This window comes from Plecotus auritus, assembly GCF_963455305.1.
Source record: "Plecotus auritus genome assembly, chromosome: 9".
Classification (NCBI taxonomy): domain Eukaryota; kingdom Metazoa; phylum Chordata; class Mammalia; order Chiroptera; family Vespertilionidae; genus Plecotus; species Plecotus auritus.
The window spans coordinates 153,554,963-153,575,777 of NC_137783.1; the positions used below are offsets into that span (position 1 = coordinate 153,554,963).

Consider the following 20,815-nt stretch of genomic DNA (forward strand, 5'->3'; position numbering starts at 1 on the left):
GGGGGGGAGGGGGCTTCCTGAACGGGGGCCGCTGCTGTGCTGTGTGACACTCCCGTGTCTGTTTCTCCCGCGTGGAGGTGTGTTTGTGTGCCTGTGTGGGGGGGTGGTGGTGGTGGTGAACAGGTGTGTGGGTGTGTGCAGGAGGTCTCCATACCTGAAACCACCAATGGTTTGGCTCCAGGCCCTTCAAACCCTTGGGAGAAGCCCCCCCCCCCCCGCCCCTTTCTCCTCCACAGAATCAAACACCAATTCTGTGGAGGAAGAGGAACTAGGGTTCCCCTGATTTGGACTGAGCTGAGCTGACAGAGGGGCAGAGCGGGCCAACGGAGCCCCAGGGTTGGAAGGTCAAAGAGAGATTACTTTCCTACCCACTAAAGCAAGGTCAAGAAAAGGGGGTGGGGGGAGTGGGGCGCTGTGCAGGAGAGGGATGAGCACCAGCTGCAAGGTCTGTTTTCTTCTTTTGAGGGACTGCGGTAAGCGGGCCCCACCAAGGGTGGCGATTCTAGACTTTTCCGTTCCATATGTGTGCAAACTTGGGGGACTGAGAGGAGCGGATCCAGGCTCAGCCTGGCAAAAACAACTCCACTCCTGGTTTTCGCACACACCAGCCTGTCTTCCCGGGACCTTGGCGGTGTGGAGTCCCGAGCTGACGCCCTGGAGCCGCCACCAACTGGAAAACCTGGACGGGATTTCAACGCCTCTTGGAGCGGAATCAAAGGGCACCTCGGAGGAGGCGGCCGGCACCGCGGCCCTGCGTGCTTCGAAGCCGCTGCCATCGGGGGCGGGTCGCACCGTGCGGCGGGACCCCAGGCTCTCAGCGCCCAGCGGAGGGCGCGGTGCCCTCCCCGCGGGGGCCGTGGGCGGGCGGGGCGCGGGGCGCGGCGGTGCCCTCGGGGCAGCTCGGGGCGGCGGCGGCGCGGGCTGCAGTGCGGCGGGCGGCCGGCAGCGGGCAGCAGCGGGCACGGGCACGGGCGGCAGCAGGCGGGCGGCGCCGGCGGTGCCCCGGGCGCGCTCTCACACACACACACACACACACACACACACACACACGCACGCACACGCCTCGTACACACTCACACACGCTCCGGCACGCACACGCAGCGCGGGCCGGAGGGAGGAGGCTCGGCGGCGGCGGCGGCAGCGTGCTCGGCGGCGGCGGGAGGCTGGCGGGCGGCCCCCGCTCCCCGGCTCCGCGGCCCCGTGCAGCCCGCGCGGCCCCCGCCCTCGGACCCGCCCCCGGGGGTCGCCGGGCCCCATGCCCTGCGGCGGCGGCGGAGCAGCGCGCGGCCACGGGCGGCTCTGAGAAGCCCGGAGGGAGCCGGCGACGAGGGGACCATGTACCGGGACCCGGAGGCGGCCAGCCCAGGTAAGCGCGGCCCCGCGGGCTGGGTGCCCCGCACCGGCGGGCAGGACGGCGGCAGCGCGGGGCGCCGTCTCGGAGCCCAGCTCGGGCCGCCGGAGCCGCGCTGACTCCCCCAGGGTCATCCCAGCCGCGGGCACGGGCGTGAGCGGCCACGGCTCGGACCCCGGACCCCCACCTCCTGGGGTCCAAGCCCTGCCCGGCTGGATGCCCGGCGCCGGCTTCGCAGTGTCCCCACAAGGACCTCCCCCCGCGCCCCGCAGCCCAAGGACAGCGTGCGTGGCGGAGCGAGGCGCCTGCTCCGGCAGCGGGCAGTGCCTCTGGCATCCCCGGGTCCCCAGCACCAGCGCCCCGAAGGGGAGGTGCCCGCGCTAGGGGTCCCCAGGACCAGGATCCCGGGAAGCTTTTGATCAAGGCTGCGGGCACTGGGGAGCGGTGCCATCGGCGGTGCCAACTGTGAATTGAGAGGGTGCCAGGGGGCAAGCGGGAATCTGGTGCAGCCGCAGGGGAGGGGGCTGGGGAACCGCAGGAGCGATGGGAGGGAGGCTGGAGCACCTGGAGAGAAGGCGAGCAGAGATGGATGAGTGTGGGGGTGCCAAGGGGATGTTCTCCTGGGCCTGGGGAGGGGGACGCCGAGAACCCCAAACTCACTCCTGTCCTGTGGGGGAGGGTGGGGGAGGGGCCGCTCCTTTGCATTTCTCCGGAGCTGGAGCCTGGGGAGTGGCCTGGAGCCCACGTCTGCTCGGCATCCTGGCATCCTGGCAGCTAAGCCAGGAACCCTCCTTCCTTCCTTGGGCAATTGCCCTGCCATTTCCTCCTTGGCTCCCGATGCCGCCTCGTGCAGTGCCCACCTGTAGGCAGGTCCCCTCCAGCTCCTGCCCAGGCTGGTCTCAGCTCCCTCCTGGGGTGCCCCACCCCAGGCCCGGCACTCCCGGTCGGCTGCCAGTTCTGGCAGCAGGGTCTCAGTTTCTGGGTTTCTTCTCTGATGCTAAAAGCACGTCACCCCAGCCTGAGGACTTGCTCTCAGAGGAGTCTCTGGGGGTACTGATGCCGGTGTCCAGGGAGTGGGGGCCTCGGGGGCGGGAGCAGCTCCAAGACCCTCCACAGAAGGGACCTAGAGCTCAGGGCAGCCAGTGGGCGCCGGCTGTGCCTGCTCCCGCCCCGGCCCCACTTTGCAGGTTCCCTCTGGGGCAGCCTCCGTCTGCCCTTGCCTCCTGAAGAGCTGCCTCTCAGCCCCATCCGGTCACTGCAGCTGCCTCCGCCGGGGCAGACCTGGTGCCAGGCGTTGCCCTCCCTCAGGACTCGGGTTTCAGGCGAAAGAGACTCAGTCTCCCTCTCCGGAACCTCACGCCCACCGATGAATGTCCTCTAGGTGATGGCTGGAGGGACGGTGCCTTTGAAGATCCCTCCCTTCATCTGGACCCAGGTGACCTGCCCTGGCACCTGCCCCCAGGAGGCTGCCAGCGTCCAGCACTCGGACTGAGGGCAGGGGCATTCTCCTGCTCGGCTCCCCCTCTGGGAAGCAAACGGCTTAGGGCAGAGACCAGCTCTGGGGTGTGAGGGTGGAAGGGGAGAGGCAGGAAGGACACCCCCGGCCCCTGCCCAGCCAGGCTGGCAGCCTCCCCTCTTCCGTTAGGTTAGTGGCCTGGGGCTATGCCCTTGTCCTCTCTCCAACCCTCCTGTCCCCTCCCAGGCCTGGCACCATGACAACACCGCTCCCCACACACCCCTGCCCTCTCCACGGATGCCAACTTTCTGTGTTTGGCATATTCTAGGAGAAAGGCCTAGAGCCCAGTGCTGGAGCCCCCCTCCCCCCAGTTCCCTCTCCCACCTCGGCAGGGGGCCTCCCTGTCTTGCCCACTCCCACTGCAGCTGCGGGCCCACCAGTGCCATGGCAGGGGCAGCTCCGGAAGTGGGCGGTCCTGAGGGCTACTTCCCTCTGGTGCGGGCACTGGGCTGGGGGGGGTCAGTCTTCGGCTGGAGGTGGGAGCTGGCAGCTTCTGCCTTTGCTCCTAATCCCCTGGGGAACTCTGAGGGACCAGAGACCTCCCTCTGGCTTCTGTGTCCCCAGCATCCCTGCCTACCTCCTGTAACCTCACAGTTCCAGGCTAGACCCCCCCCCCCCCGCCCCCGCCAGCTCACCCCAGGCCGCCCCAGACTCTGCTCCCCCAGCCAAGCCTATGCGTCCCCTATTTCTGTCCCCCCACCTTCCCTTTGGATGGCACCAGGTGGGAGTGAGACAGGCAAATTAAACCCTGTGGGGTTCAGGCCAGTTCCTCTGGTCCCCCAGGCCCAGCACCTTTTATGTCCTGACCCCTTCATCCCTCTCCCAGGAACACCTGTGGCCCAGTCCTTGAAGATGTCTTCATCTCCTGTCCTGTCCTGCTGCCCTCTGTCCCCAGCGGGCTCCGGCGGGTCCCTGTGGTACCGCCTCACTCAGCCCACCCACTCGGCGTGTCACCGTGGGGCCCAGCCCACGGGGAAGTCCTTACTCGCGGGACAGGACAGGCGCAGCTCCCCTCCCACGTGGGGCCCTGGTCCCCGGGCAGTTCTTGCCCAGATCTCTCGAGGCTGAAGCAAGGGACGGTGGGGAAAGCTGGATGCCCAGGGAAGAAGGAAGACTCTTGTCAGCTTCTGCCCAAACTCCGCGCGGCCTTCCCAGCTCTGCCTGCAAACTCGCCTCTGCCGCCCCCCCCCCCCCCCAGCCATGCAGCCCTCTCCCTGTTCGCAGCTTTCCCCCCTGTGTCCCCAGGCCTCCCTGTGTCTCTCCGATGCCTGTCCCGGGCCAGGCCTGCAGGGGTCAGCGTGGCAGTGGGCAGGCAGGACGGCAGCAGGGAGGGAGGGAGGGAGAGGTGACCTTGCAGCGAGTGAGTGAGCAGGGCCAGCGAGGCAAAGTCTGAGCTCCCACTGCAGTGTGGGGACAGAGACCAGGTCCTGAGGGTGGCCTGCCCTGCCCAGCCCTCTGCCAGCTTGTCCCTGGGGGTAGCAGTGCTTGAGGTCCCGGCTGCTCCACCTGTTAATGCTCTGCTCCCTACAGCAACTCTGCTGGGCAGGCCCTTCCTGGGAGGTACGGGGGGCACACTGCATGGGCCGGGGGCCTTGGCACGCTGGGTCTCCTCTCTCGAGGCAGAAGGATCCACGAGATTGCCCAGGCCACTGGGCACGAGTTAGGGCAGGGGCTGCTGGGTGCTGTGTGGGGCAGGAATTGGGGGTATGGCTGGAAGAACAGATCAGGCGTGTGCTGTGAGGGCCCTCAGGGTAAGGGGCCAGGCCTGGGGTGCTGGATGGCCCAAAGGGCCTGGCTCTGTCTAACCATTTCACTGGCAGACTCTCCCCCACCTTCATCTTCCCATCCATCCCCCCAGCCCTCACCTGCCCCGTCTGCACAGGCCCAGACCTCCCTGGCCTGTATCTGGGGTTGGGTCAGCGCCTAGGACTGAAGTTCAAATGATCTCCCAACCGGCCATGACCTAGGGGGCACCTGAGGCTGAGCCGGGCTGGGACGCGGGGCAGGGCGGGAGGGATGGCTTCTGTGGGACTCGGGTCAGGGGGGCCCGTGCTCCCGAGCTATTGCGTTTTCCATGGACACAGGACCCTTGGTTCATGCTGTGCGGGGCCCTGTGGGGACAGCTTGACCGATGGGCTGGGTGCTCAGGGACTGTGGGGTGGTGGGGAGGAAGATCGCCTCCAAACCCCTCCTCGTCGGGGAAGGGGGGCTAGAACAGGCTGGATTGGGGTGGGAGCACACAGGCCAGCAGGTGACAGGTGAGGACAGCGGGGAGCACGGGAACAGGTGGGTGTCAGGGGAACAAAGACAGGCCCTGGGCAGCTGGGACGTGGCTGACCCCAAACTCCGGCCCAAAGGTCCTGGAAGGCAACAGAGTGCCCGTGAGGGCTGCCCCCTTCGCCCCTCCCCTCCCCCCGCCGGCCCTGCGGCTGCAGGAGGTCTTCAGGGAAAGGCAGAGGCGTGGATGGTTACCCCCCTTTCTCCCCGCTCCCTGCCCACCCCCATTCTCTCAGGGGCTTTGAATCCTCATTGAATCTGATGGACCGTTTTCAATAACTGCTCCCCCCAGGGGAGTGAGGCCGGAACAGCAGGGAGAAGAGTGGAGAGGGAGCCTCGTGGAGGGTGGGAGGCCAGTGTGGAGCAGGCCTTTGGCTGGAAGAGCAGCCGGCTGCACAGCCTCCTCAGGGGCACCGAGGCCGCCCCGGTGGGCACGGGACGCCCTGCTGGGAGCCAGCCCCCTGCTCCACGGGCAGTGCCCCGCAGGTGGCACATGCAACTGGTGAGGTCAGCTCTCTGTTGGGGCAGTCGCTGGTCTGGCCCGGTGCCAGAGCCAGCCTGTGCCAGGCCCAGCCCGGGTGCCCGCCTGCCTTGCCAGGGAACCCCAGTCAATGGTGCCAGGCGGACTGTGCCAGTTCCATGGACATAGAAGTCGCTGACTTTCCAGGCAGCGGGGGCAGCCTGGCTGGGCCCTGTCCAACTTGTGTCTGGAGGGCAGGGCTTCGGTCTCACCCAACAGGATCCCCAGGGGTCAGAACAGAGTTGGCAGACAGCGCGGGACCTGTGGAGGGGGCTGGATGGCGCCCAGCGCTGGCTCCTGGAATTCTGGACCCAGTTGCTTGGACTACGGGCTGGCCTGTCGGGCCTTCTCCGGGGGGCTCTGCAGCTTCCACCTGGCAGGGCACGTGGGAGGGTGTCACCCGTGGGGCTGGGCTGGGAGCCCACTTGCAGGGTGACTGGGTGGGAAGGGCGGGCGGGGCCGGAGGGGAGACGCATCCAGCTCTGCGCGCACCTGCGTGCGGGCGGCAGCTGGACCGGCCGCCGTAATAGCTGCGCTCATCTGCGTGCCTTGCCGCTGTCAACAGCAGCTAATGAGCATATTTGTCGCGAAGCACGGGAGGTGCACAGGGAGCTGTGACGGGAGACATTGGGGGAGGGTGGCTCCCCGGCCCTGGGTGCCTGTGCCCAGCCAGGCGGGGCCTGTGCCCTCCAGGGGCCCTGCCTGCCCCTGCCACGCCCTCCCACCTGCCGGCTTGGCTGCCTCTGAGGCCTCCATCTGCTGGGAGCAGGGCCTCACCTGGCTGTGTGGCCTGCAGGCGTGTGGGGGTTGGAGCTTTGGTGTGATGGATACAGGTATTTTCATGACAGCGTGTGGGTCCGTCAGCGTGTGTGTGCGTGCGTGTGTGTGCGTGCGTGTGTGAGGCTGCGCCCCCATCTTGGTGGCCCTGTTTCTTCAGTGCCCTTCATGGAGTGCAGGAAGTGGGGGGCTCTCAGACTCGCTTGGGAGGAAAGGGGGGACCCATTCTGCCCCGCAGAGGAGCAGGAGCGAGAGGTCTGAGCCGCAACCCCAGGGGCTCCCCTATTTGCCACTTGCCTCAGAGGAAGGGGAGAACTTGGGACCCACAGAGCCCAGCCGGCCCTCTGGTTCTGGAGCCCCAGGAGCCCCGAGAATGAGAGAGGAGGGGTATCAAGGGGCCAGTCCTAGCAGGTGGGGGTCCCCCGGCGCTGGATGGTGCAGTGCATGGGTAGGGTGGCGTGGGGTGTGGGAGGCCACGAGGGGTGCCTGCGTGAGGCCCTGCACGAGGGGAGCGGAAGCGAGCTGTGTGGCTAATATGTCCAATTAAATTACTTCAAACCCTGCCGCGGCAGCTGCTCCCGGCGGGGCCCTGGGTACAAATTGGATCCGGCTCATTACCACGGGGTAGAGTCAGCGGGACCACAGAGTGGTCAGCTCCGCAGCACACAGCGCGCCCTCCCACTCCGCCCAACCCGGCCCACTGGGGCCCCCTCCAGCCTGTGCTCACTCCAGCACCCCTCAGCCTCCCTAGGTCCACCGGGTCCTGATATCGGGGCTCCCTGCGCACCTCTTTACTATCCTGGCCCGCAGAGCAGCTCCAGGTCTGCCCTGAGCCCCCACTTCCTTTCTCCAGGAATGGGAACTTCAGGCTTGATAAAGGGTGCGGCGTAAGGAAACCCTCTCAGGTCACTCAACACTCCGGGTCCCTCACGGAGCGCTCGCTATGTGCTGGGCCACTTGGGTAGGTGCGAGGGGCTGGCACGCTTAGGCTAGGTCTCTGGGGCCAAGCAGCTGTCTGTCCGAATCCTGGCAGAGACACTTGCTGCTGTGTCCCTGAAGCAAGTTACTCTACCACTGTGGCCTCAGTTTACCCCTCTGTTAAATGGGTGCGATGATGCTTCTTACCTCCCAGGGGGTTGGAGGATGAGGAAAGGGAACGTGGGAAACGTCTTCAGCAGAGAGACCGGCACACAGTAGGCACCCGGCCAGCGGCAGCTGTTACCGGCGTTATCCTGAATCAAGTGATGGGTGTGTGGGACGAGGGTTCCAGGAGCTCCGAGGAGGAGGAGGCTGGCTCCGGCCCCGGTGGAGGAGGAGGAGGGAAGGCATCACCTAGGTAGTGTTAGTCAGGTGTCACCGGAACAGCTGGAGGCGGGACTTGCCCTTGAAAGTCTGTTTGAGGCCTGGCCGGTGGTCCCAGTGGTCGGAGAGTCAGGCCACACACCAAGGGGGCTCAGCTTGAGACATTGGGGGAGGGTGGCTCCCCGGCCCTGGGTGCCTGTGCCCAGCCAGGCGGGGCCTGTGCCCTCCAGGGGCCCTCCAGGTCCCCGAGCACATGCCTGGGCTGTGGGTTCAATGCCGGGCCCCGGTTGGGACTCGTGCAGGAGGCAGCCGGTGGGTGTATCTCTCTCTCTCTCTCTCTCTCTCTCTCTCTCTCTCTCTCTCTCGCATCGATGTGTCTCTGTCTCTCCCCCTCCCTGCCTACCTTCCACTCTCTCTGAAGATCCTGGAGAAGATACCTGAGGTGAGGATTAACAACAAAAACCCCCACAAAATCAGGTTGAGCCCTCGCCCGTGGCTCAATTGGTTGGTTGCTGGTTCGATTCCCAGTCAGGGCACATGCCCAGGTTGCAGGCTCGATCCCCAGGGTGGGGGGGGGTGTGCACAAGGCAGCTGATGGATGTTTTGCTCTCATGTTGATGTCTCTCGCTCTCCCTCTCCCTTCCTCTCTCTCTAAAAATCAATTTAAAAATCTTAAACAAAAAAAAGTCCGTTGGAGATTCCAAACGCAGTGTGAGCAGACCCAAGTGTGAGCTTTGGGCCAGGGCTGTGGGTCTGTCTCGAAGGAAGCGGAAGCGCTTGCCACGTGAGCGAGCAGGGGCGAGGCATTGGGTGTGGAGGGCCGCCCCCCCCCCCCCCCGCCCCGCACACGCCAAGGCCGGAGGTCTGACAAGTCTTGGCCTATCGAGGCAGCGGTGAGTGAGCGGCGTGGCTGGAAGGGCGGTCCTTGGGGTCAGGTAGGAGTTCAGGCTGGGAAAGGTGGGGTGGGTCAGATTCCGAAGGTCCTGGCGTTCTGAAACAGAAAAATTGAACCTTTAAAAGAGAGCCGTGGGGAACCGTGGGTGGCTTTCCAGCAGATCCCCACGAAGAACCTCAGTGCCCGCAGAGCGAGGGCCTCTCCCCTGCGCAGGGCTGAGCCGGGGCACCCACAGCAGGAGGTCTGCAGCAGCCACTGGACGGGGGCCTGCCCTTCCAAAGCTGGTGGAGGGTCAGGGGCGGCCAGGGGCCCGGCCTGGGGCAGATGGGCCTGGATGGACCCCCAGGGGGCCTCCCTCGGGAGCTGGGGGGTCAGAGACAGCTTTTCCCAGAGGGATGGAGAGCCGAATAGACAGGCCCGGGGCCCTGAGGTTGCATCGGCACCCCACGCCTCAGCCTGGGCATCAGGACTGGGCCCTGGAAGAGCCACACACCTCCTACTCCAGCTGCCAGACCCCACCAGAGCCGACCTGTTTCCATGGCAACTAGGCAGCCCCCCCCCCTCTGTGCCCATGGCCCCTGGTGCAGGGGCCCATTCCCAACAGGGTCCCACTTCCGTAGGGTCGTCCCTGGGTAAACACCTCACTCACACCAAGGCGCTGGCGGCACTCGCCGTGCTGGTATTGGGGTCCACGTGCATAGAGAGGGTGTGTGCCCCCCGCAGCAGGGAGCAGGAAGACAGGGGTGGCCCCCAGGGCGACCCTCCTTAGCTGGGGCTTTGCTCCCCTCGGGGAGAGGGTCGAGGAGCACCAGGGGGCCTGATGCCAGGATGAACTCTGGGCCCCTTCCCAGGAGGGAGGAGGGGTGCGGGCTGTGCAGGTCACGGGAAGTGGCGGGGAGAAGCTCCTGGCAGTGCCTGCGGGGTCCTCAGTCCCCAGGGCTCCTCCCTGCATCTCATCCTCACAGCCGTCCTGGGAGGGGGTGTCGCTGGCACTGTTATACAAAGGGGGACTGAGGCCAGAGAGGCGGAGTGTCTTACCAGTCCCTCAGTAGCACACAGGTGAGATTCCCAGTCACCACTGGCCTGCACAGCCTGGTGCCTCCCTTATCCCACTGGGACCCAAGCCAGCCTGTCTCTCGGCTCATCGCTGGGCGGGAGCGCGGGGAGCTAGGAGTGGCTGCAAGCTGGACTCCGAGGGTGTCCCAGTGCCTCCTTGAGTGCTCAAGATGTCCCCTAAAACCTGTGCTCCCAGGTCCCCGGAGTGGGGGCGCCTCCGTCCCGCCCTGTCTCCTCTCCCTGCCTCAGGCACCATGGAAGGATGCTCTTGCTCATGGAAGGCACCCCTCACCCCTGCTTGGCACCTGCCAGCCCCGGAGGAGCCTGATGAATTGGCTGTGTGCCCCCCCAACCCCATTCCTCCCTCTCCAGCCCCCGCCTCGTTGGGGAGGTGCGAAGGGAGCGATTTCACAGCCTGTCAGCTGAGGCCTAAAAATACCCAGAACTCCAAGATGCCTGGGCAGGGGGAGGAGAGAGCAGGGACCAGGGATGGGGTGGTGGGGGTGCAATGATAACTTGGCCAGAGAAGCCCTGATGGCACCACAGCCTTCTTGGGAGGGATGGGCAGAGAGCCCCAGGTCCCCCCTCTGGCCCCAGAGCTGGCCGTGATAAAGGGGGACCATCTCTAGGGTCTTGAGAACTCAGCTCTGGCATGCAGACCTAAGGGAGGGCTTAGTCTCAGACAGGCACCGTGGACTCCAGGGTCCCCAGAGCCTCCGGTCAGTGCCTCTCTGCCTCTCCACCCCAGGCTCGGCTGGCATCTTCGGGCCGTGGGAGCTGAGCGTGTGTGTGCCCGCTTCCTTCCTGGAGAAGGTGCCACTTCTGTGAAGGGCGAGGTGTGAGGAAGGCAGCGTGGATGGGGGAGCCGGCAGGTGCGCGATGTGACGTGTGAGTCACCAGGCACTAGAGGGGGACAGAAGTGAAGGGGTGTGGTAACCCATGTCACTGCCAGGTGGCTGTGTGCTGAGGCGTGGCCCGGCCCCCACGAGTCAGCCCGTGCCCAGAACGGAGGGCACGCGTGCGTGCGTGTGTGCGTGCGGACCGGCCGGGGCTGCCCTGTCCTGGGTGCTGGGGTGCTTGTGGAAATGTCTGAGCGAGCATGGCTATTCCAGGCAGCAACTCTGTGGAAGCACGGGAGCAGGTGTGGAAGCGAGCACACGCCATGTCATGCAAACACATGACGGAGCGTGTGCTTCCATGTGGAAACCTGATGGCAGGTGTGCCTGTGCAGAGGGCATAGCAGGGCCCCGTGGGGCCCCAGGCAGGGGCTGCGAGTCACTGGGGAGAGAGGTGGGGTGACAGCCAGAGCAGGGGCCCTGGATCAAAGGGATGGGGCTCAGGCCTCAGCTCTGCCTCCCGTGTGACCCTGGACGTGTCAGTTACCTTTCATGGACGCATGTCCCCGTCTGCAGCATGGAGAGTGACGGCGCCTGCCTCGGCGGGCGGCGGGGAGGCTTGTATGTACACTGCCTAGAACCGGGCCGGCACAGAGCTAGCCCGTGTGTGTACCCGCTCCTGGTGTCTGGTCCTCCCCTCTGATGACACAGGCGGCCACACCAAGTTCAGGAGGGCAAAAGGCCAGCAGAGCCAGGACCAGCCCGCCCACTCCAGCACCTGGGACAGAGCTTGTTCAAGTCTGGGGCCTCAGGGTACTGCCCCCTTTAGGCCGCCGGAAGCCCCCACAGCCCAGGATTGTAACCCCATTGGCGTCTGCGGCCTGGATTCTGCCCAGGGCTGGGCTGGGACTTGGGAACTCAGGGGCCTGAGCATCATTCGGCAATGCCAGGATGGAGGCATCCCGGGGGCAGTGGCCAGCAACCTGGCAGCACCGTGGCACCGCTTGGCCTGTGGGCCTGGCCCCGTAGTCAACCCTCCGGAGTCTGGGTTGCTTCCCTCTCATGGATAAGCATAATCCATGCCCCATAGGGTTGTTTTTTGGGGGGTAAACTAGATCCTTCGTGTAGCATGTACGTGGCTGGAGCACGGGACGTAGTAAAGGCTCCATAGTGTCCGCTAACCGACGTGGAGCGCACCCCCCCGCCCCCCGTGCTCCATCCGGGGTGACTGCCTGGGCTTCCCCTCAGGCCCCTGCTGCCCTCACTCCCTTCCGCCCGCCGCCCCAGGCTTAAACGGATCTGGGACTGCCTTGCTGGCAACCAGGACCTGTCTTTGTCTCCTGTTATTGGCTCTGCCCAGGCGGGAACAGGACCCACCATTGGGACTCAGCCCCTGAGCCCTCTGGATCTGGCCTCATCACGTGCTTGCTCCACGACCTTGTGTTTGTGAAGTGGGAAGGCAGGACCACCCCGTCCTGGGGCAGCGTGGCCCTGTAGCCGTGTGTCCCGGGGGGGGGGGGTGTCCCTGGCTCAGCCCCCGAGAGGGGGGTGGCAGGTTGGCAAGAAGGAGGTGGGCCGGCTGCCCTGAGTGAGTGGAGCATGCGGGCCCAAGCTGGCTGGTGGCCTGCCATATGCCTGCCGGTACCTGTGGGTGCGTAGGAGGGCAGGCAGGCCCAACTGGCTGGGCACTGACATTGGGGGAGGCTCAAGGACAGTGACAGAGAGAGAGCCTTTCCTGGGGCCCTGAGAGCTGCCACGCCAGCCGTCCTCCCGGCTCTCCTCCCCGGCTCTCCTCCCCAGCTCTCCAGGGCTTTTCTCCAGCAGTTCCTCCTTCCTCCCTGCCCTTCCTCTCTCCTTCCCCTTCCTGGAGTCTCCCAGTCTCCCCCTGCTCCCCCCCGCCCCCCCCCCCCCGCCTCTTCCACTTCCCGAATCTTGACCATTTTCCAGGGAGCTTTCTTCCTTCCTCTCCCTCTGCAGAGGGGAGAGCCCCCCCCTTTGTCTCTCTGCTTCCTGAGGTCTCTCCTTTCTACATGACACGTTCCCCATTTCTCTGGATCTTCCTGGCTTCCCCGGCTCCGGAGCCTAGGCCTCCCCTTACCCTGCATGCATGTCTAAGCGCCTTCCAGCTTCATGTCCCCTGCCTCTCCCCCTTCAGACCCCCTCCCTCCCCAGCAGCCCACTTCCCTTCGTCCAGTTCCTTGGCCCTCGCTCCCTATGCCTCCGCCAGGCCCCCTCACCCACCCGCCTAGGTTTCCTGGCCTCCTTCAGCTGATGGGGCCAATCCAGGCAGTGTCTGTGGCTGTTGCTGCTACCCTGTACCTCAATAACCGCCCCCACCCCTGTGAGTTGAGAAAAGGGGTCAGCCCAGGGCCCAGGGACTAGCAGCCTTGCCTCCTAATTAGCAGGAAGTAATTGCCTGGGAAAAAAAAAAATTTCATTTAGAATGAGAAATCGAGACTTCACGTCAGAGCTGAGCCAACGGGCAGCCCTAGGGAGCAGGAGGAGGGAGGTAGCCCAGGTCATGGCCTTAGGAAGCCCCTCAGGTCATGAAGGCCCATTGGACACACACCCCCCCCTCCCTTGGGGAGGAGGGCGGATAGCACTGGGCTGGGAGTCCCACCGTCTTCATCGGAGGCTCGGCTTCCCTACCCACCGTGCGACGGGGCCAGCCACTCATTTCCTTGAGCCTTCGTTTTCTCTCCTGTGAACTCAAACGAGGCCCTCAAGCATCGCGAGGGAGGGTCTGGACAGAGGCTATAAAAGCCCTCTGCAGGCTGTGAAGAGCTGCAGGACCGCGGTGTCGCTGTCTCCCCCGCGTGGCCCTCCGTCTCTGGGATGGGAGGATGGTGGAGGGGTGGCCCTGGATACGCCTGCGGGGCAGCGAGGCTTCCCGAACAGGTGGGCCCAGCCGAGGAAGGCCGACAGGTGTGGTCCCCGCGCCAGGCTCCCCACACACACCGGCTGGCCCACCCTGCGTGGTCCCCTCACCTGTCTGAACCCTACGCCCGTCATCTGTAGGATGCTGATCATGATGTTTCCTACCAGGGGGGGTCGTAAGGCCGAATGCGATAATGTGGGCAGAGCTCTTACCGTCGTGCTCGGCCTGGAGCGAGTGTGCGACTCGGGGCATTGGCTAGAGTATCTACTGTAATTAAAGGCTATTAGCCTCACTCCCTGCCTGGCTCCAGGGAAGCTGTGATTCTGAGTGTTGTCTTCAGGTGGTTATTTGGTTTTGCCTTTTTTTTTTTTATTATTTTTTTGAAGGAGGGGAATTTTTACACCCAGTGAAGCCAATATGAAGCAGTCCTATATAAACACCAAGCAGATTTGCTTCTCAAAAAGCCCCCACCTGTGGGGTCAGGGGGCAGGACTGGGTTGCAGCTGTGGCCTTCTCTCACCCCCACTTTTTCTTAGGGAGGGGCTGTGGGCAAGCTTCTTATTTGGGTAGATGTGAGGTTGGGCGGGGGAAAGAACATGACAGGCCTTGGTGTTCATCTCAGTAGGACTGGCCCTACCGTGGGAGGAAAGGTCTTATTTAAAGAGGTATACCCCGCGTGCCTTGGAGGAGGGAGCAGAAAGTTTCACCTGGTTCAGTTGTATTCGCTGTGAACTGGGCAGCATCGCACCCCAGGGCCATCAGACACAGCCAGACAGCCAGGAGCACGGATGCTGGGCGCCCGCCGAAAGCTCCAGGCGCCAGATTGCCCCGGGAAGGGTGAGGGGGCGGTGGGGGCGGGACAGTCTGCCACTCCTTCCCCATTCGCCCAGCACCACCACCGAGGACCTTCTGTGCACCTGCTCCGAGCGCAGTACCCGCGCCAGCCTCCAGAGGGCAGTGTCGCGGGCTCCCGTGAGGGAATGGGACGTGGCATTTACAGGGGTGGGGAGGCTCTTGGTGTCTCAAGTTAGGCTGCTGACTGGGGACCTCACTGGGGGAAAGGGAGCTCTTAGGTCCGTTGGTCGCTCGGCGGGGCTTCCGCTTAAGGCTGATCTGGGAGGAATTGACAGTGGAAGGTGGGGCCACTGTGCTGGAGACCCCAAAAGGGTTTCCGGTGGGTTAGATTCTACTCGCCAGGGGCAATGCGAACCGTGGCCTGGAGGAGGGCTCAGTCCCAGGACCCTGTCCTGCTTCAGCACCAAGGACAGAGACAGCGGGCTGCTGGCTGTGTCAGGACCACGGACAGATCTCAGGGCGCAGGACAGATAATGGATTGCTATCCCTGGATATGTAGAATGGCGCCTCTGATTGGGAATCTCAGCTACCCTATACCCTAACAAGGCGATTTTAGGACCAGAGAAGTGAGTTCGTTGCTAAGATCACACAGCCACCGTGACACAGTGAGTGGCCGGACTGGACTCAGATCCCCAGCAATCTTTTTCCACCACTCCCACAACTGAATTCCCACTCGTTACCCCCCCGCCTCCACCTCCTTCCTACACACCTCTAGGATCTGCCCCTAGGAGCTCTCACGCAGACACAGATTAAGTGTCTCTCTGCCCCCAGGTCATCAAAACCACAGGTCAAGAGTCTGGACCTCAGGGTGGACGATCCCTAGCCCCCGTGGCTTTCATGCCTGTGAGCCTCAGGCAGGAGGGTGTCAGGGTCCGTAGGGGAGCCTGTGACTTGGGGATGGGGGGGTGTAAAATCGAGGCATCAGCCTGAGGAGCTCTTAAGTGCTCCGAGATCCTCGAATAAAATACTGCGCACCGTTCCCATTCCAGCTTCTTTGCAGCCGTGTATTATTCATAACAATACAATGCTGATTTAGGCCGAGGCACGACAATGTATTATTCATAGGAGTAACGAGTGGTCAAGGCCTGTACTTAATCATCACATGCCCCTGGTCCTGCCCCCGCCACACACTCCTGGCGGAGAGGCCCTCCAGCAGAGCCCCTCCTTCCCTGGGCTCCCTGCTCAGAGCTGGCACCTGGCCCTGTTCATCCTGAGTGGCTTTGACCCTGATGACTTCCGGACTCAGTAGCTTTCTGAGGTTTGCAGATGGTTTATCTCCCTCTCCCCCTCTTTTTTTTTTTAAAAAATGTTTGTATTTGATTTCAGAGAGGGAGAGGGAGAGAGAGATAGAAACATCAATGATGAGAGAGAATCATTGATTGGCTGCCACCTGCACGCCCCCTACTGGTGACCGGAATCGAACTTGGGACCCTTCAGTCTGCAGGCCGATGCTCTATCCACTGGGCAACCCGGCTAGGACTCCCTCTACCCCTCATTTGAGGCTAAAGACTGAAGCCTTCCCTTAGCCTCGAACTGTGGGAGGTGGGAGTGGCTGTCATGCGGGAAGGGGGTCACCAGGTAGAAGACACCCCCATCACCTCCCTTAAACACGACCGTGGAGGTGAACCCCTCCGTAAACTCCGGAGCACTTTGTGAACCGTTCTGCACTGAACAGATGTGAGCCATTGTTACCAAGGCCGTGCTCTCTGCTGGGAGAGAGAGAGCAGAGGCAGAGAGGGGTGCATGAGGCCCGTGGGTCAGAGAGCTCGTGGTTCCCAACATGTCCCCGTGCAGTTTCTTGCTGGAACAGCTCCTGGCCCATCCGGATAAATCCTTTATTCGCTGTTTACTCATTTAGCATCTCCTCTGAATTCTAAACCGTCTGCATCCAGCCGGCCTCGGCAGCCCCTGCCAGCCTTCTCTCCCTCGCTCGCTCACGCATTATCTGTTTTTATTACAGTCAAGGTTGAAGAGGCTTGCTCGTCCTAAGCCCCTATTTTCAGCTACTTTTAACTTTCCCAAACAATTCCCCGAGGGCCTCCTCCGTTTCCAGCCTCCTTTCCACCCTGGAGAGGCCGGAGGGGTTGTGGGTGGCGCCGGCTCTCTGAAGGACACTGAGAGAGCCTGTCGGGAGGGCATGGGAGTGGGGCCAAGGCCCAGCTTTCCTGGGAAATGAGTGCCTGGCTCGTTCCCTTCTTTTCCTTGTTCCCTTCTGCCCACCCATCTCATTTTCTTTTTTCCTGGAGCAAGACATGAGCTGCCCCCACTCCCAAGGTGGGTGGCCTCGAGCAAGCGGGGAGTCTCAGTGCGGAGAGAAGGCAGGGTATTCATCATGACAGGAGGCCTGGCGCTTTGCCTGCTGTCTGGGTTCAGAGTTTGGCTCGTTGGTTTTCTGTTGCTATCTCCCAACTATGCCTTTTTCTGGCTTTTTTTTGTATGTTGGGTCGGTAGGAGGGAGGGAGGTGGGCTAGGCATCAAACATACCCTCCTCTTCTCAGGCCCAGCGAGTCCTGGGCTGCAGGCTCTGCACCTGTAAATCCCCTCCCGCCTTTTTCCACTCCCAGCTGCTCACGTGCACGGGAAGGGATGCCTGGTATGGAGACCTGGGACTTCAGCTCTCACTGCTCTCCACCGGACATCATCCTACAGCCACCAAAGGAGGGGGAGGAGGGGGGGGTCCTGAGGCATAATACGCCCTGGTGCAGAATCCGGGGGGAGCAGGTGGGTTAGGAGGGGGACCCACTGGCAGATGTAGCCCCAACCACCTCAACATCACTCTGCTTTCTCTCCGAGATAGTAGTTGCACCCCAGTCAGCACAGCAAAGACAGGGCCCTGGGCACCCCACCCTTCTCTTCTGCTCACGCTCTGGCCAGCGTCAGGCACTCAACCCCCAGACTGTTCTGAGACCTGTAGGTAGGCTGAGGCCAAGGTCTGGCCTGGTGGAGGGAGGGAGGAGCCGGGAAAGGTGTGGGGGGGGGGGGCATGGGGGACCTCTGAAATGCTTGGAGTAAACGGGCATGGCTCTCTGGTCAATTTTTTTAAAAAATATATTTTATTGATATTTTACAGAGAGGAAGGGAGAGGGAGAGAGAGCTAGAAACATCGATGAGAGAGAAACATCGATCAGCTGCCTCCTGCACACCTCCCACTGGGGATGTGCCCGCAACCAAGGTACATGCCCTTGACCGGAATCGAACCCGGGACCCTTCAGTCCGCAGGCCGACACTCTATCCACTGAGCCACACCGGTTTTGGCTCTGGTCAGTGTTTTGGCTGCTCTTGATTCTGTGTTCACTCGGTGTCTTTCTTCTCTTCCTGCTCCTTGGAACGACTTGTGTCAAGGCTCAGCTCCCCGTGGGCGGACCAGAGTGAGAGCCGCAGGGTTCAGGGTCTTACAGGCTCCAGGTCCAACCCTGGCCTTAGCTCTCCTCTGCTGTGTGCTCTTGGGCAGACAGCCCTTCTGAGCCTCCCTTTGCTTCTTTGTCAAATGAGCATAGGAGTGTTTCTTTTCAGAGGGGTGCTGGGGCCTGTGAACGTGACTCAGTGCTGAGTGTACGTTAGTCACGATGAGTACAGCCCCTTGGGAAGGAGAGCACGGGCCTGGGATATGGGGGTGCAGAAGAGGGGAGCAGTCTAGGCTGGGAGGGGGTGGCGGTGCAACAGCTTTGGAAAGGCTGGAGAGAGGGAGTGTGCATGGTACCAGCCAAGAGTATAAGAGCTAATTAGCTCCGGGGCAAGCGCCGAGGTGCACAAGTTTCCAGCACATCCAACAGCTTCCCTGCATTGTGTCCTAGTTGGTGGGCCAGGGGAGACCCCAAGCAATGGAGGGACAGGATGTTGCCCTATTGGCCCTGCTTGGGGAACAAGACTATTCCCAAGAAGAGGGAGGGTGGTCAGAGGGGCAGTTAATTCAAGTTTGGAGAGGAAAGGGATGGCTGTGAGTGCAGGTCATCAGGGAGGGCTTCCTGGAAGAGGTGGGCTTCCCTGCGGCCTTGAATAACTTCAGGCTTTTGTTCAGCACTTGTCTATCCAGCCTCTCCTGCGTACCAGACCCTGAGCTACAGAGATGAGTGATCTGTGGTCTCAGCCCTCCCGGTGCTCCCAGTGGGGGAAAGACATAGAAAGTGCTCATTATTAACCCAAAGAATTGCCGTAGGGACAGGGGAAGCAGAAGGAAATGTGGGAGGGAATGAAGGCCATCTTTGTCTGGGGATCCTGAGGGTAGAGAATAGAAGGAGGGGCATTCCGGGCCTAGAGAACAGTTTGTGCAAAGCCTCAGGTGTAAGAGATGCTGGCCTTCCGGAAGGCAGGGGAACAGTGGGGTGTGGCTAGGTTGTGCCGTGTAGCGTATTACAGAATCTTATCACATCCTCCCGCTCCGAGGAAGCCGCTGTCGCTGGGAAGGGACAGGCTCGAGGTGCCGTAATTCCCCACGCCCATTTCTTCCTCTGTGGACTAGGAGGGACGTGGTACAAGGTCGTGGCGATCACACAAAATGGTGCAGCTCAACTTCCTGGCACAAAAGGCGTGCGCTCGATTAATGTGAAGTGTTATGTGATCCTGACAGGACCCCAGCAGGGGAGGCCAGGGTTATTATCATCATTTAAAGGGAAAGCACTTGGGCCCAGCATGGGCCCTTCCAGGGTCACTGGCCAGGGCCAGGGGTGGGACTTGAACCCAGGTTGTCGCCTCCACGCCTGGTTTCCCTCCCCCTGCTCTGCCTCAGAAGGACAGACAGAATCTGAGTAGACAAATGCTGGGCATAGGGAGAAAATTCCAGGCTAGAGGAAGTGCATGAATACCGAGACCCCGTGGATGGCAGAGTGGGCTGGGCATCTGCTCATGGCTATGACCATGTATGACCATGCATGGCGGGGGAGTGAGTCTCTGTGGCTCGTGTGTGTGTGTGTGCGCACATGGGTGTCCATACATGTGTATGTGTGTGAGTGTGAGCATGGATATCTGCAAGGAGTCTCCGTGGCTCATGTGTGTATGTGTGTGTGTGTGTGTGTGCATTCGCGCATGGGTGTCCATGCATGTGTATGTGTGTGAGTGTGAACATGGATGTCTGTGCAAGGAGTCTCTGTGGCTTGTGTATGTATGTGTGCATGCATGGGTGTCTGTGCCAAGGGTGAGTCTCCGTGGCGCATGTATGTGCATGTGTGTGAGAGACCCATGGTGTCTGTCTGTGGCCTGTGCGTGCGTGCCTGCCCCTCTGGCTCCCTGCCCATTCCCCCGGGTAGCTGGTGAGCTTGCCCTCAGAAGTCCCTTCCCTCACCACAGCTCCCCGGGGCATCCCAGCAGCCAGCGGCCCTGTTTGATTCTGTTCATCCATAAATCATGGCTTGCTGAGGAGATGAAAAAAATTGGGAGTGAGGGCAGATCCCTGGCAAGGGACGGCATCAGGTCTTCAGTGCTCACCTGAAGCCCAGCCTGCTTCCAGCTGTCACCCCACCCCCAGCCCTCGCTGCCTCCACCCTCCCCTCTCCTTGCCCTACACATCCAACTGATGCTGCTGCTCTTGTTCAAGCCCCGGGCCCGCCCGTCATGAGCCAGGGACTGGGCGGGGGCGGGTGCACAGAATTGAGTAAGACGTGACCCCTCCCCTGGCCTCTGCTGTCCTTTGGGGAAAACGAGATGTGTATCTAGTTCAGTATTTCACTCAACACTCACTGAGTGCCAACTCCGTGCCCGGATGTCTCCTGCGCGGAGATGTGGCAATGCTGTGATAATAGCTAGCACTTACTGCCCACTTACTCTGCATCAGGCACTGTGCTGAGCGCATTCTGGGTGCTAATTCCTTTAAACCCCACCATAGTCCTGTGAGGCCTGTACTACTATGAGCCCCACTTACAGGTGGGGAAACCAGTGCACACACAGATCAGGTCACACGGCTTGGAAGAATAAGAGCGAGAATCTGAGCCCAGACAGGCCGGCTCCAGAGCCCTGGCACTTAACCGCTGCCCCCCTAAAAGCAGGGCAGGCGCCGTGTGAGGGGAGCCGAGAGCCTGGAGCAGTGCATTCCCACTGAGGAGGCGCTCTTCCTCTGGCCTAGAAAAACCAGGGCTTGTCAGGCAAACGCCCTCGCCGGTGTGGCTCAGTGGATAGAGTGTTGGCCTGTGGACTGAAGGGTCTCAGGTTCAATTCCGGTCAAGGGCACATGCCCAGGTTGCAGGCTCGATCCCCACTGGGGGGGTGTGCAGGAGGCAGCCGATCCATGATTCTCTCTCATCATGGATGTTTCTCTCTCTCTCTCCCTCTCCCTTCCTCTCTGAAATCAATATATATATATTTTTAAAAAAGAATTGTCAGGCAAAGATGGGCATGAGGGAAGAACAGAAGAGGGGTGTGTGTGTGTGTGTGTGTGTGAGTGTGTGTGTGAGTAAGAGAGGTTCTCAACCCTGTCCCTGCAGCCCCTCCTGTCTCTCCTCTCCCGTCTTGTTTGGGTGACATGAGATAACATATACAGGCATTGAACACTCAACCAATGTTTACCGCGTGTCAGCCTGTCACCGAGGATCCTGGAACAACAGAACAGGACCCCTGCCTTCT

At 62.1% G+C, this 20,815-nt stretch overlaps 1 protein-coding gene across 10 annotated transcripts in view; it reads left to right on the forward strand.

Moving 5' to 3' along the window:
* Window positions 1-985: 985 nt before the first annotated feature.
* The window catches only part of SYT7 (synaptotagmin 7), a 64,111-nt gene continuing 44,281 nt past the window's right edge, over window positions 986-20,815 (forward strand). For 2 of the 10 annotated variants that reach the window (XM_080687234.1, XM_080687237.1), the window contains exon 1: window positions 987-1,366. In XM_080687234.1, coding sequence (XP_080543360.1) covers window positions 1,336-1,366 — 31 coding nt within the window. In that variant the 5' untranslated portion in view covers window positions 987-1,335. Of the gene's footprint in view, window positions 1,367-20,815 lie in introns of all 10 variants that reach the window. The other 8 variants (XM_080687238.1, XM_080687239.1, XM_080687236.1 and 5 more) reach the window with 7 other exon arrangements.